Raw genomic sequence first — 14676 nt, 5'->3', positions numbered from 1 at the left:
GGCGGAGGAACGTGTCACAGGAGCCAGGCTTGGGTCCTGGGGGGCCATGTGGTAGGGGCATGGTGCTCTGCCCTGTGCTGGGTGACAGGGCTGGTGACAGCACCGTGAGGCTGTCCAGGGCACCTCCTGAGGCCGCCTGTCCTTGGCCCTCTTTGACTTGGTGCAGGGTGGAGTTTTGGACAATACTGGTCTAGCCAAATACATGTCTAAGTGGAAGGCTTTTCGGGGGACAAGGAAGAGGCATTTGGTACCCATCATGTGGGATGATGCAGAAAGGCCAGCTGTTTATTAGGGAAGTTGGCATCAGCAGTGCATCTCCTTTCATTACAGAAGTCAGAGATTCTAGAAAAACCAACCTCAGGACCTCCGCCCCTCCCCGCCCCCAGACCTCCCAGGGCAGTGTGGTTCAAGAAATCAAGGTAGGTCATACGCTGGTCACTTAGAAGGAGGGCAACTCAGGGCCAGAGTCTGTCCATTTTCTAGGTCAGAGTCTGAGTGCCAAGTTACATCTTTACTTGGACCCTGTCATTAAGCACTGACTGGGCAGAACCCTCCCCCGCCCCCCACCAACTCCTACTTAGCAGAACTGTGTTTCCAAACAGAAGGACAAGTGTCCCACGCACTTAGGCAGGCAGGAACATTTAACGTCCCATTTCTAAGTAAAGTAGGGATAATTCTCTGATTGGGACGGGGATCCCACGTGCAGCCCACTTGGCTCCTGAACCCCCAGCTCCGCCGGCCTGGCCGGCACTCACCCTCGTCCAGGTTGCCGATCACCGCCTGCTTCTTCAGAAAGTCATTGCACAGCTTCTTGTTCAGCCCGAACGCCAGCATGTTGTGCGTAAACGTGCTGGGGGAACATGGCCATGAGCTGGCACCCCTCCCACCTCCCGGGGTGGCGGGGGGCGAGGGGGAGGGAAGGGAGCTGGGGCCCAATAAGCAGCCTGCCAGGAATCATTAGAAAGAAGGAAAAACCGCCTCCTCAGCTAGCCAGCTTCGCTCACCGTGAAACGGTGTGGAGGCCAAATGGAGTGAATAGTGTGCTTCTGAGACATTTAAGAACTCATGGTGGTAACAACCCTGAGTCAGGGGCATGTGACATCATAAGGGTGGCACTCCCCCAGTGGAGCCCCCGCCAGGAGCATCTTACCCGGTGGCCCCTCCTTACTGAGTCTGGGCCTCAGTATCAGCACCCAGCCCCGCCTGCCCTGCTTTCTCGTCCCGGGGTGGTAGCACTCACCCCAGCTGCCCGAAGGTGATGTTCTCGTTGAACCGCAGGCTGTCGTCCCGCTCCTCCTGGGTCATGTGGCACCACCGCTCCCTGCAAGCACAGGAGGGGCAGCGGGGGGCTTCAGGCCCGCGTCCCTGCCGCTCGGCCCTCCCCTGCTCTGACCTACAGGTGCTGGCCTCCCTGACACAGAGGGGACTCCTGGGCCAAAGAGCTGTTGGTGCTGCTTCTAGGAAGCCTACCTGAGTAGGGGGGAGCGATATATACACACTCATCACCTTGTCCTGGCGGAGATGAGACCCAGGGCCCTGAGACAGTGTGCACTTAGCGGTCACCTAGAACATTTGCTAGGAAATGAGAATCCCGTCCCCCACCTTTTTGAAGGTTCAAGGACAAAGGAGGCCACAGCTCATGTTACAGGCGGGGACAACTGCAGAGGCCAGGGCCCCATCGGTATCTGAGAAAAGTGGGAGTCAAGAACCCAGCAAGGAGGCCCTGGGGCTCCCCTCCCACTGTCTCCAGGCCTCCAGCTCTCCGGCGGGGTCCATAGCCTCTGACCACATGCCGCCTGCCAGGCTGGCCCAGCTCTGCCACTCACTCTGCTCCTGGCTTCCTCGTGGCCAAGGCCCGCCCTGCATGGCCGCCCCAGGGCCGGTGACTGCTATCCTGTGACCTCAGTGAAGATGGCGCAAAGCCTCTATGCAAAGATGGGAAACTCTACAAGGAGGGACCATGGTGCAGGAGCATAGGGTCAGGGGTCAGGGCTCAGTCAGGGAGGGTGCTCTTCTGAGCCTAAGGAGCTGTGTCCACGAGAGAGAGCCCAGGCCACCTGACCCCGCAGGGCATCGGCCCCTCCCCTTACAGCAGAGCATCGCTAGTCTCCATGGGAAGTCAGCACCCCCCATCCCCTAGGCATGACAGCCCCATGGCCATCTGGGAAATGAGTAGATGCCTACTTCCCCTTAAGAATTACACTCTGGACAAGGAGTCTGATTAAAACAGGGTTGAGAGAAAAAAAGATAAAAGGGAGAGAAGAGGGAGTATGAGGAGGGTCAGGGTGATGGAAAAGCCAAAGGAAGTGGAACAGAACCAAGAACATCAACTCTTGACTCCTCTCCCTCTTCAGGCCGAGGGAGGCCACTGGTGCTGCTGCAGCTGAGTGGGAACCACAGGACACCAAGGCGCAGCAGAGGCAGGAGGAGGTGTCACTCCAGTCTCCTCAGGCTCGCAGAACAGCCACGAAGACACCTGGAAGGCGCTTCCAGGCACTATACTAATCCCATTCCACGCTCCTTCCCATCCCCTTTCCCCTGGTGGACACCCTTAGGACTGTCCAGGCATTAAATCCCCACACCACCACCTGGCTCGCTGGGTACAGTTGCACAGGTCGTGCACTGTACAACCCCATCCCATGTGGAAGTGGCTCCCTTGCAGTTGTGCAGCACAGTAGTCCTGACAGTAGATGCAGAGGTGACTTTTTTTGCTGTGGTGAGGACTAGAGTTGGGACATTTAATCTGATCTCTGACAAAATAGGCAGAAGGTCAATCAGGGGATGCCTACAATCAAATCAATTCTTTAAAACTGAGTCCGACGTCCAATATTGGTGGAAGTCTAATACCACAAGAGAGCAGGTCATGTGTCTAAAATGCCACAGTGAGAATCTGGGTGTGACGAGCAGGTTACAGAACAGGAGGCCTCCTGAGAACAGAGAGGATGCCGATGGCATTGTCAGCCGACTTTGCCAGAGAGAAATCACGCTGGAGACACAAGGTTGCCCAAGGACCCAGAGCTGAACTCTGGTCCCCCAGTCTCAGGGCGTCCCGGGGGGCAGGTCTAGGAGGTGCATGGCCAGACCACACCTGCCACAGGTGAGGAGGCCTGTGAGGCTGAGACTCACTTGCCCTCACGAGGCTCAGAGGCCACGATGCTCTGACCCTCTCAGACCTCGGCTACGGTGCTGGGAATCCTTGCTCCGGGAAGGCTGGCTAATCACCCTATCCCTTAGAGAGACTGTGGGAACGCGGGGGCTTTTTATGAACGGAGGTAGCTGCTGTGCTTAAGTGCTCCTTTTAAAGCCATAATAAGGCTGTGTTGGAAAAAAAAAAAAAAAGACAAGATTTCACATAGAACAATAAGCACTAAAAATACATCACTGATTAAAGGAAGCATGCTTTGGGAAATTTCCACCAAATTTAAAAAAAGCACTGTTATCAGAAATTATATTTTGAATAGGCAGGCCTTTAACTCTAAAAATATCTTAGGAAGAAATCTAACACATATCAAGTTCAAACAAAGTCAGAGCCCATCGTGGGCTCGCAGGAAGCAGCCAGTCCTCGACATTTGCCTTCAGAGGCCCCTTGACACGCACAGGCCCCACATCACTCAGTGGCCGGGGGCACGGAGCAGCTGTCCTTTCTCTGGGACCCTCAGACTCGTCCAAGTGGGCGAGGGTCTGCCAGAGCCCACACGCCTCTGGACATGACTATAGAGACAGGTCCTCTGGCCGCATTGGCAGCTCCAGCCAGGATCAATAACCAAGTGGGCAACAAGTGACCCCGAGGGTGTGGTTTCAGGGTCTGCTTGGAGAGCCAGAGCGGCCTGTGGAGGCTGGCTCACTCACGGTCAGAGCTGACCTTCTAGACCTCACTGTCCTCTCCTCTCAGGACACACACCAGGCCTTGCAGGGTTCTTGGGGGTTGTGTCTGCCTCCTGTCCATTTCAAGGTCTCTATCGTGGGCGAGCTCCCCACCATCACCAGCCTGTCCCAGCTGCCGGGCCCGCCAGCTGAGAGTCCCAGCTGCACCTGGGTGCCCTCCCCCAGTGGCCCTAGAAGGGGCCCCGCACTGTCCAGGGACAGGCACGTGGACACACACCTCTTCTTCTCCTCCTCTCCAGCATCCCCTCTGGAGCGGCAGCAGAAATAGGTAAACAGAGGAACATGTCAAACTCATGCAAGATATGTGGATGGAAAAAGAGAGCAAGCGCGGAAGGAGGGTTATCACAGCAGAGACGGAGATGGAGATGGGGTTCCGGGCAGGTGGGAGGCGCTGGCCGAGATGTCGGAGAGCAAAGCAACATGAGATCCCCCTCGCCTACAGGCGTTTCCTGCGTCTGCGTCTCCCAGCAGAGCAGAGAATTCTGTCTAGAATCCTAAGGAACGGTCCAGGACCTCTCCCGCCACGTGCTTCCCTGCTTACCAGGATACACAGCCACAGCAGGCCATCCCGCCCCCATGGAGGTTTACTGACTCTCCCCCCAAAAGAAAGATTTCACTCAAGATCCCCTAAGTGCCAGTGGACTGAAGTATTAACCAGCAGGCTCTGCCCTCTCTCCTGCCGGGAGAAAGGTTCTGAGGTCTCCCCAGTGTTCGAGAAGAAAGGGGTTCATCTTATTAATGAGAAGAGATGCAGAGACTTCAAAGTCCTATGACTGGAGGGGCAGATAACGTGACCCAGGCCTGAGAGGCTGCTGCCCCTTCCCTGCCCTATTGCTGCACACAGCAGGCACCAACCTTGGCTCGCTGAGCCCCAATGTACACTCCTCGCTGCTGATGGTTTACAAAGTGGGGACTCCAAAGGGGCCCCGGGGAAGCTGCAGCCCAGAGGAGGCAGCTGAAAGTAGCGACTGCCTTCCCCAGACATGAATCCTGCAGCCAGGGTCCCAGCTCAGGAGCCTGGGTTCTTACAGAGAAAATCAGAGTGGGTCCAAGGGAGCCCCAGGGGCTTCGTTCAGTGGGAGTTTGCATTTCTGAGGAGGGTCAGGCCAAGTCATGCCAGAGCCCCAGGAGGAGAAGCGCTCATGCAAGCTGGGCCCCCCAACCCGGAAGCTGTGCGCTCAGGACCCTTCAGGCAGCTTGCAGGGCACCGGAGCCAGAAGGGTTCAAGGAAGAAACACAAGACGCGAGGACTCAGCCATTCCGTCCCTCTGCTGTCCTCTTCAGAAACGGGACCAAAAAGCCTCTCCCTGGTCCTCTTCCCTGAGGCAAGGCAGGCCTGGACTTGGCTCCTACCTGGTCGTGGGAGACCGCTTTCTCCTCTCACAGTGGACGGCATCGAAAAAAGCTGCATTCCAGAACCTCAGCGTGTGCCTGCAAGACAGACAAGATGGGAACGCAGTGGGTCTCAGGCCTACGTTGTTGTTCAGTTGCTAAGTCATGTCCGAGTCTTTGCGACCATGGACTGCACATGCCAGGCTCCTCTGTCCTCCACTATCCCCTGGAGTTTGCTCAAATTCATGTCCATTGAGTCACTGATGCTTTCTAAGCATCTCATCCTCTGTCGCCCCTTCTCCTTCTGCCTTCAGTCTTTCCCAGCATCAGGGCCTTTTCCAATGAGTCGGCTCTTAGCATCACGTGGCCAAAGTATTGGAGATTCAGTTTCAGCATCAGTCCTTCCAATGAATATTCAGTGTTGATTTTCTTTAGGATGGACTGGTTGGATCTCCTTGCAGTCTGAGGGACTCTCAAGAATCTTCTCCAGCACCACAATTTGAAAGCATCAATTCTTCAGTGCTCAGCCTTCTTTACGGTCCAACTCTCACATCCATACATGACTACTGGAAAAACCATAGCTCTGACTATATGAATCTTTGTCAGAAAATCAACATCTCTGCTTTTTAGCATGCTGTCTAGGTTTGTCATAGCTTTCCTTCCAAGGAACAAGTGACTTTTATTTTCATGGCTGCAGTTACCATCCGCTGTGATTTTGGAGTCCAGGAAAATAAAATCTGTCACTGTTCCCACTTTTTCCCCTTCTATTAGCCATGAAGTGATGGGACTGGATGCCGTGATCTTAGGTTTTTTAACACTGAGTTTTAAGCTAGCTTTTTCACTCTCCTCTTTCACCCTCATCAAAAGGTTCTGTAGTTTCCTCTTTAGTTCCACATGGACCGTAAAGGCGTATGTGCCTTCATCCTCAGTGGAGCTGGTTTCCTGGGCCTCGGCAGTGTGTCCTGGGGTCATCTGCGTGTCTCCCAGGACCTATAATCTGGGAAGGCGGAACCTTCACCTGTAGGACACGGATGAAACCACTTCCCCTTCTCAGTCTCCCCTGAGGCTCCCAACAGGAAGCAGAGGCCTCAAGGAGACTTGCTCTTCTAGAGCAGCGTCTACTAACGGAAATGGGAACCTGGCAGGGACAGGCCATGCGCAGAGAGCAGACACGCTTATAGGGTCGCACAAGACAGAACCATTCTTCCCAAAGATCAGAGTCGGCAAACCTATGGCACATGGGCCAAACTCAGGCCTCTGTGTCTGTGTAAATCAAGTTTTAAGGGCTCACAGCCATGATCACCCACTTACATCCTGTCCATGGCAGCTTTTGCACTATAGAGGCAGAGTGGAGTGGTTGCTGGCAAAGCCTAAAAGATTTATCACCCAGCCCTCCACAGAAAAGTGTGCTGAGCCCTGAAGCAGAAGGTAAGACAGTAGCCCAGCTGAGCCCAAAGGGGCCCGAGTTAAATCATGGACGTGGGCCCCAGGCTGGTGGGCTTCTCCCTGCTGCCACCCGAGCCTGGCCCTGCAGCCCGGGGCCACAGGCTTCCGGACAGCTGCAGCCCAGCTCTGGCCGGCCACATGTCTCCCACACCCTGGCCTGTTGTGCCAAGCTCTCATGCCGCTAGACTGTAATCCTCACGGGAGGGCAGCGTCTGACACCCTTCGGGTTCCAGAAGCTAATCTGCCTCCAACTTGTGAGTAAATAAAATAAAACACGTGGACAGAGAGGCTTTGGAGGGATGAGGGTGTGCTCACAGCACAGGGTGGGGTGTCCCCTGACCATGGGTCTCCCACTCCGTGGCCTTCGAGTGCGTACGTTATTTATATAGGTAAAACAGCTGGCTGCTGCTGCTGCTAAGTCGCTTCAGTAGTGTCTGACTCTGTGTGACCCCACAGACAGCAGCCCACCAGGCTCCTCTGTCCCTGGGATTCTCCAGGCAAAAATACTGGAGTGGGTTGCCATTTCCCTCTCCTAAAACAGCTGGACTAGGACATAATTCACATACCAGAAAACCCACACTCTTAAAGTCTACAGCTCAGGGGCTTGGGCTGTGGTCTATTCATGGACTTGTGCAACTGTGCAACTATTACCACTATCTGTTTCTGGGACATTTCATCATCTCATTCCCTGCTTCCCCCGGATCCTGGCAACCACCAATCCACTCTGTCTCCAGGGCTTTGCCTCCTGGACACTTTATGTAAATACACTGCGTGGTCCTTTGGGTCTGGCTTTGGTCATTTGGCAGAATGTTTTCCAGGTCCACCCACACTGTGGCGGGTGTGGGCGCCCCATTGCTTTACGTAGCTGAGTAACAGCCCACAGTTTGTGCATCTGCATGGACGGACATCAGGTTGTTCCCACCTCTGGGCTCCTATGAACAGCGTGTCATGAACGTATGTGCACAGATTTTGCCTGAGTACCTGTTTTCAATTCTTTTGCTCATCTACCCAGGAGTAGAATTACTGGGTCATGGGGTAGAACTCTGTTTAACCTCTGAGGAACTGCCAGGTCGTCTTCCACAGTGGCTGCTGCCTCGGACAGTCCCACCAGCAGTGTATGAGGTTCTAATTTCCCCGCATCCCCGCCAACACTCGCTATTGTTATTTCTAATGGGGACGCAGGCGCTGGCAGCTGCTGCCCTCCAGGTGGAGGGTGGCCTTACCAGATAGGCTGCTGCTTCAGGTGTGTGTACAGGTAGATCTTCTCTCCTTTCCTCTCCTCCTCCGGGCTGCACACAGTCACTGTGGGACGGGGAGGGAGACTTGAGCAGGGCAAACCGCCCCAGCAGCCCTCCCGGCAGGCCCCATGTGCCCCCAGAGTCACACAAACACGCAGGGGAAATTCCAGGGCCCAAACTGAGGCCCACATCAGTAACGGCATGCTCGGGCCTGGCCCTGAGGACTCAGTCCAGGGAGGGTCCCAGGAACGGCTCCCCCACCCTGGAAACGGTCCTTGACGTCCCTGGGATGAGAAGTTGGTCCCTAGAGAAGTGGTTTTTCCGTGGAAATTCAGTAAGAAATTACAGGCTGGAGCAGGAGCAACTGGAGAATCACACAGGACAGTGTCTCCTGCCATGGGGAGCTCGAGCCCCAGATGTGTGGTCACCTGCCCGGAGGGTTGCTGGTTCGCTGTGGACTGAACTAAGGCCCCGAGCGGCTGCAGTGGTGCCACCCGGGCGTCCACAGCCCTGGGGCCCAGGGAGGCACTCACCGGTCTTCCGCGGCTTCTCCTGGGGTCTGCCCTCTTCCTCCCTTGGGGAGAGAAACCACAGAAGTGACAAAACAACCCCCAACCCCCGGTTTCCCAAAGAACCCTTCAAGATTGCTTAAACAGGATTATGTACATGTGTACACTTGGGTGGTTTTCTGAAAGCATGTGCATGAAATCAATGCTACGTTCACCAATCGTTAGTCTTTTAGAACTGAGATGTGGAAAACTCTGGAGGGCGGGGAAACAGCTGCGCTTCCCAAGAGTGGCTCTCAGGCCCCAACAACAGCCGAGGAGGCTGAGGTGCTTCTACCACCAGGCCAGGGAGCAGCCTCCTGGTCACACTCGTGGTCAGGGAGGGGCGCACACGGGGCACACTCACTCGCTCCTCCTGGCTGGGGGCCCCTTGGGCTTGGTCTCCAGCCCGAAGAAGCCCTTGACATTCTCTGTCTTGGCCGATGTGTTCTTCAGCAGCCGCTCGGCAATGTCCTTCTTTTCTGCCAACCAGCTGTTGGCTGACTTCAGGTAGGAGTCGATGCTCCCAGTCGGCTTCTCCTTGGACTCTGTGGGGAGCGGGTGCGGTTTACCTGGAGGTGGGAGAGTAGAGATGAGAACCGACTGGAACCACAGAGGCTGGGTTCGCCGCCTCTGCCATCGCTGGACATGCTGATGGGAAGCAAGGGGCTCAGGGATGCCCTCGAGAAAGCACAGGGCCTGGGCCCCTGTGCTCTCAGATGGCCCCTAAGCACCTACTGTGTCCAGGTCAGCCAGGTGTCACCAGGGATGAAAGAGGAAACAGGCAGGGACCCAGCCCCGAAGAAGCACTGAGTCCAAAAGGCGGGTGTGCAGCGCACATAGGTAGAGGGTAGCACACAGAGTGTGCTGCGTGGCCGGGCTGGGCCTGAAACAGGAGGGTGTTGGGCACGGGAGATGGTAGAGGAGGGCAGCCAGGAGAAAGGAGGAATGTCCTTCCCCAAGGCCGCGTACCGACCAAGGTCCAGGCAGCCCCATAGGCCCAGGTTGCTCTCTCAGGCCAAAGGGCCCCAAGCTGAGGAGTCAAGCCAGCAGCTATAGCAGCGCAGAGGGTGGGGAGAGGGTGGGCAGTGCATAGCTGTCAAGGGGAGGACGGAGTTGAGACACAAGGAAGGGGATGCTAGAGTGAACCCACGGTGCCAGTGCTGCCCTGACCCAGCTCCAGCCCCTGGAGCTCCCAGAAGCCCTCTCCTTGAGGAGGCCTGAACAAGTGTCTGTGGTTGCAGCTCAAGGAGCTTACCAGGGGAGCCCTCCAGCTGCGATGCACTGGGAGGCCCCAGGGCCACGAGCCAGCACAGGTCAACCTGCCCTCTGCTCAGAGGCAGCTCCAGCCCACAACCCAGCTGCTCCTCTTCACCCTTGTCACAGCTGACCCTGCATTCACGTTCACCCGGAACATGAGACCTGCACATCCTCACACCAGCCATCCGGCATCCACCCTGAAACATCCTGCCCCGTGTGTCCACCTTCTCGTTTCCTCACAGCTGGACCCTCAGCCTCCCGACCCATGCTGTGGGCCCTTCTCCTCCTGTTCCAGGAGCCTCCCTCTTCCTCGTCCCTATCCTAACACCAGCTCCCTTTGTTTTCTGGACACCCCGCAGCTTTGCCTTAAGAAATCCCCACCTGGGGACTTCCCTGGAGTTCCAGTGATAAAGATTCTGTGCTTCCACTGCAGGGGCTGTGGGTTCGATCCCTGGTCAGGGAAGTAAGATCCCACATGCTACGCAGTGCAGCCAAAAAGTAAAAACTAAGTAAAAAAGAAATCTCCACTCGATGGGCGTTGGAAGGTGAGGGTCTGCCCTCCCCGTGAGCCGCGCTGGGGCCTCACCGATGTGGTAGTAGGTGAAGCACATGGTCATGAGGTTCTTGGCGGGCCCGAAGTCGTCCATCTGGTGACACCTGAAATGAGAAGAGCGGTAACTGGCTAACGGGTCCTCCCACCCGCTTCCCTCTGCACCTTCCTGAGAGGACCAGCATACTCACAGGCACGTCTGTTACCTCACCCACCTGATGCTCTGGAGAAGCCACAGAAAGAGCTCCCCGAGTCCAGGGACACGGCCTGGGAGAAGGTCTGATTCTGGGTGGGAAGGCCCTCGCCATCCAGCTACCAGGCCTCTTTCACTGTCAAGGTGGGACAGCCAGGGCCCAGGAAGCTCGACCCCGCCCCAAAGGGCAGCCCCAGAACTGGAGGCTGGGCCTCGCATCTCAGGCCTATATCTGCGTCTGGCCCTACTTCTCGGGAAGGAGCATGGGCTTGGGTGATACGCAGACGTGGGCAGCACCAGGACCACCTGGAGAGCGTGTTAGGATGTGGATTGCTGGGTCCACCCTGGAGTCTCTGGGTCATCAGGTTTCACGCAGGGCCCAAGAACATGCATTTCTAACAAACTGCCTTGGGAGGCTGATGTTCTGAGGCTCCTGGCCCAGAGACAGCACTTTGAGAATGACTAGGAATATGAATACCTACCTACCCTATACCACTTGCTGAAAATCAAAGTAATCAATTACATACCAGAGCCTGCACTAGGCTAGAAGATGTCCTACAAATGTAAAGGACTGTACTTACTATATTGAGAGTATGAGATACACATGGATCCATTCAACTTAGCAAACAAAAAAAGGGGAAAAAACTTCAAAAACAGGACCTGCCTGCCCCTGGCAATCTGTAGTTGCAAAGCTATAAGGATGTCCACTGCTGCTGCTGCTAAGTCGCTTCAGTCGTGTCCAACTCTGTGCGACCCCATAGATGGCAGCCCACCAGGCTCCCCCGTCCCTGGGATTCTCCAGGCAAGAACACTGGAGTGGGCTGCCATTTCCTTCTCCAATGCATGAAAGTGAAAAGCGAAAGTGAAGTCACTCAGTCATGTCTGACTCTTAACGACCCCATGGACTGCAGCCTACCAGGCTCCTCCATCCATGGGATTTTCCAGGCAAAAGTACTGGAGTGGGGTGCCATTGCCTTCTCTGGATGTCTACTGCAGTACCATGAATTAGAGAAGAAAAGGAGGAATCAGCTAAAGCCCGTTAACAGGGCAGGTGCTGAGTAAATCTTGGTATAGTCATGCATTCATATATTACAACACCTCATAGCCATGACAGATGCAGCACTGGAATGCAAACGCACGGGACTGCATTTTTAGAAGAAGTATATCCTTGCTGGTGCGTGCATTATTAAGAGTGGGGTTATCACTAGGAGATGGACCAGAAGTGAGAGAGCCGTTCCGTTTCCTCTTAGGCTTCTGTGTCTTTCCATTCTGTCCCTTCATGCACTTTCTTTCCTGTTTAGTTTTTCACTTCAGATAAGCATTACTTCAAAAAAGAAAATCAACAGACATTATCTAAATAGTGGGATGCTACTACTACTACTAAGTCACTTCAGTCGTGTCCGACTCTGTGCGACCCCATAGATGGCAGCCCACCAGGCTCCCCCGTCCCGGGGATTCTCCAGGCAAGAACACTGGAGTGGGTTGCCATTTCCTTCTCCAATGCATGAAAGTGAAAAGTGAAAGGGAACTCGCTCAGTCATGTCTGACTCTTCGCGACCCCATGGACTGCAGCCTACCAGGCTCCTCTGTCCATGGGATTTTCCAGGCAAGAGTACTGGAGTGGGTTGCTGTTGCCTTTTCTGAAACAATAGGATGAGGGCCACTTTATCATTTAACATAAAAATAATCCAATAAATCTAAAAAGCTACATTTCTATAAATATTTTTTGCAACCATAAAAAAATATATGCTCACAAACAAAGTCATGGAAGGAGTCTGTGTTTAAAATTTAACTCCCCCAACCACCCAGTGTACTTATTTAAGGAATAATTGAAAGAAAAATGGAGAATCAGATAAGCATGTTATCATACAGGGCATACCATATTATGACACTATCTATAAAAAGTATACATTCATGAAAGTTCCTATAGATACAAATGTCTGGAGGTTGAAGTGTCCTCAGGGCAGGAGAGTGTGCTGACCCCTGACCTCCTGGGGCTGCTCTGTGCAGCTCCCGACGCACCCCCAGAGAGTGTGGGCCCTCGACTCCCTCCACAAGGCCTCTCCACCCAGGCCAGCTCCCAGACCTGGATTCCTCCTGAGCACACCCAGAACTTAGCACATTCCGAGCAAGTGTAAGAAAAACAGGGGCTCCTTTCTTTTGGCAATTTTCCTCCAGTCCATGCCCTGTGTTCATGGGGAAGAGAAAAAGGTGGGGAGACACGGGAAAGTGGCTACAGCCTAAGCCACAGACCAGGACCTGCTCCAAGGCCACACTGAGTTGATGGGGGCAAGTGGGTTTAAATGACGGTCAGATCAGAGTCAGGGCTTCCCTCTGTCCCCAGTTTCCCATGCACCCACCCCATGATTAAAGTCACTGCTTAGTTACCCCCAGGCAGACATGGCTCCTCCCGTTCATACTGCGGAGGGCATGTCCAGGGCGTCTGAATCAGGTCAAGAGTCCTAGAGCCCCAGGCCTCAGGAGCAGGAGCCCCACGAGTCATCGGCCAGCCTCCACAGCCACACGTTGGCGGGGGGCTTCCTCCCCAGCCCACATGGTTCAGGACACCCTCTGAGACAAAAGGCCCCAGCAGTGCCTCACTAGGACTCCGGGCAGGTGACATTATCCAGCCATCTCATTAGTGGGTGGTGAGAGTGTACAGCATGTCACTATAGGAAGTCCAGAGAACCCCGATCTGGGCTGGAGGAGGGCAGGGAGGGCTGTGGAATCACAGCCTGTCTCCAGACAGGCAGGGGGGACTGACTCACACCCAGCTGTGGCCCTCTCCCCTCCTGCCGGTGGGGGGGACTGTGCACTCTCCCGCGAGATGCTGGTCACGACTCCTAGCAGAGGCTGGGGAGCGCCAGAGCAACTGAGCTCACGACGCATGTGTGGGGCCGGTACTCATGACTGGGGTCTCTTGGGCGGGGATAGAGGAAAGATGAGCAGTTAGGACGGAGGCTCTGAGCTGCAATATCACTTACTCAAACAGGACCACCGCGAAGGACTGCACCAGGCGGTAGAAGGTGGGCTCCGAGACGCACTTGGAGTTGCAGCGCTGTCCAGGAAGAGGGCAGACAGTCAGGCAGCCGCTGGCAGGGCTGTATTCAGCTCAGAGGGGCTGCAGGTTCACCACAGTGTCTCCAAGTGCCGGGCATCTCTAAATGCAGCCCTACTCGAGCCCTGCACGAGCCCTGCTCCACAAAAACCCGGACTCAGCGAAGGGCTGCCCTGCCCCCAGACTGCCCCACATCATTCCCTGTGTCTCTTTGTGAGATTTTAAAAGCTAGGAACTTCACCCGCTCCCCCACACATATGCAACCCCAAGGTGGCAAGGCTGGCTATTTTTTGGATGGGGGATTTATGGGCAGTTTTTCTACTTTTGCTTACCAGCATTTTCTAATTTTTCTTGTAAGAATAAATTAGTTGTGATAAAAAAATACTTTTTAAAAAATTTTATTATCAGAGCATAATTGCTTTGCAAAGTTATGTTAGTAAAAAGTACTTTAAAAACTAAGAACTTCATCCATTTTACAGGAAAAACAAAAAAAGAACCTGTTGGCTATTTATAAAACTTCTCATCTGAGCTAACACGGCTGTCATTGTCTTAAATACTTTATCTTTATGAAAACTGAATGTTGTGGGTTCTTTAATAAAAACACGCAGGGACACACAGCCTACGTGCTTGTCTTTAAAAAGACGAACATATCTGGAATTTCATGTGGCTGAGAGGCCAGGCTGCATCTTCCACTATTCTAAAAAGGCCTTTTCGAAACATTTCTAGATGAGTTTCACATGTTTTTCCTGTGGGGTTGTTTCTCCTGAGCAGGTGGGCTGCCCCACCCCACAGCCCTGTCACCCCCTTACCTGGGCGCTCACATACCGGGCAAACCATTCCCGGCCTTTCCCATTCTCACTGCTGCAGTACTCGCCAAACTTGGCTTTCTCCTCCTGGTCCAAGTCCTCCCTGCAGAAGAGGGCAGAGGGGAAAGACAGGAAAGCTTTAATCCTCTGGAACTAAAAGGACTACAGTCGGGGAAGAGGAAGGACAGGAAACCCTAAGTGCAGGCGACGCTGGACCCCGGATCCCCATCCTCGCCTCGGCTCCCCGATGGTACTGCACTCCATCAAGTGCAGAGGCACGTCCCAGCCTCTGGGCAACCCCGAGAGGAAATGGGGTTATTGCTGTTTCCAGGATGAGGAGCCTGGCTCAAGGATCAGACACAA

The 14676-nt window shown here is 54.5% G+C and overlaps 1 protein-coding gene across 6 annotated transcripts in view; it reads right to left on the bottom strand.

Annotated features, from left to right (window-relative positions):
- Positions 1-14676, bottom strand: part of KIAA0513 (KIAA0513 ortholog) — a 60503-nt gene that overhangs the window by 5206 nt on the left and 40621 nt on the right. For 4 of the 6 annotated variants that reach the window (XM_070770399.1, XM_070770398.1, XM_070770400.1 and 1 more), the window contains exons 3-12: positions 14317-14416; positions 13434-13507; positions 10293-10363; positions 8814-9018; positions 8435-8475; positions 7887-7965; positions 5239-5316; positions 4103-4132; positions 1241-1321; positions 756-850 (exon numbers count right to left, since the gene is read on the bottom strand). In XM_070770399.1, the coding sequence (XP_070626500.1) occupies positions 756-850; positions 1241-1321; positions 4103-4132; positions 5239-5316; positions 7887-7965; positions 8435-8475; positions 8814-9018; positions 10293-10363; positions 13434-13507; positions 14317-14416 (854 nt within the window). Of the gene's footprint in view, positions 1-755; positions 851-1240; positions 1322-4102; positions 4133-5238; positions 5317-7882; positions 7966-8434; positions 8476-8813; positions 9019-10292; positions 10364-13433; positions 13508-14316; positions 14417-14676 lie in introns of those variants that run through there. The other 2 variants (XM_019979327.2, XM_070770402.1) reach the window with 2 other exon arrangements.

The sequence above is a fragment of the Bos indicus genome, chromosome 18, assembly GCF_029378745.1.
Source record: "Bos indicus isolate NIAB-ARS_2022 breed Sahiwal x Tharparkar chromosome 18, NIAB-ARS_B.indTharparkar_mat_pri_1.0, whole genome shotgun sequence".
Classification (NCBI taxonomy): Eukaryota; Metazoa; Chordata; class Mammalia; order Artiodactyla; family Bovidae; genus Bos; species Bos indicus.
The sequence above is the reverse complement of the archived record's forward strand: the minus strand, read 5'-3'. Positions and strand labels throughout refer to the sequence as shown.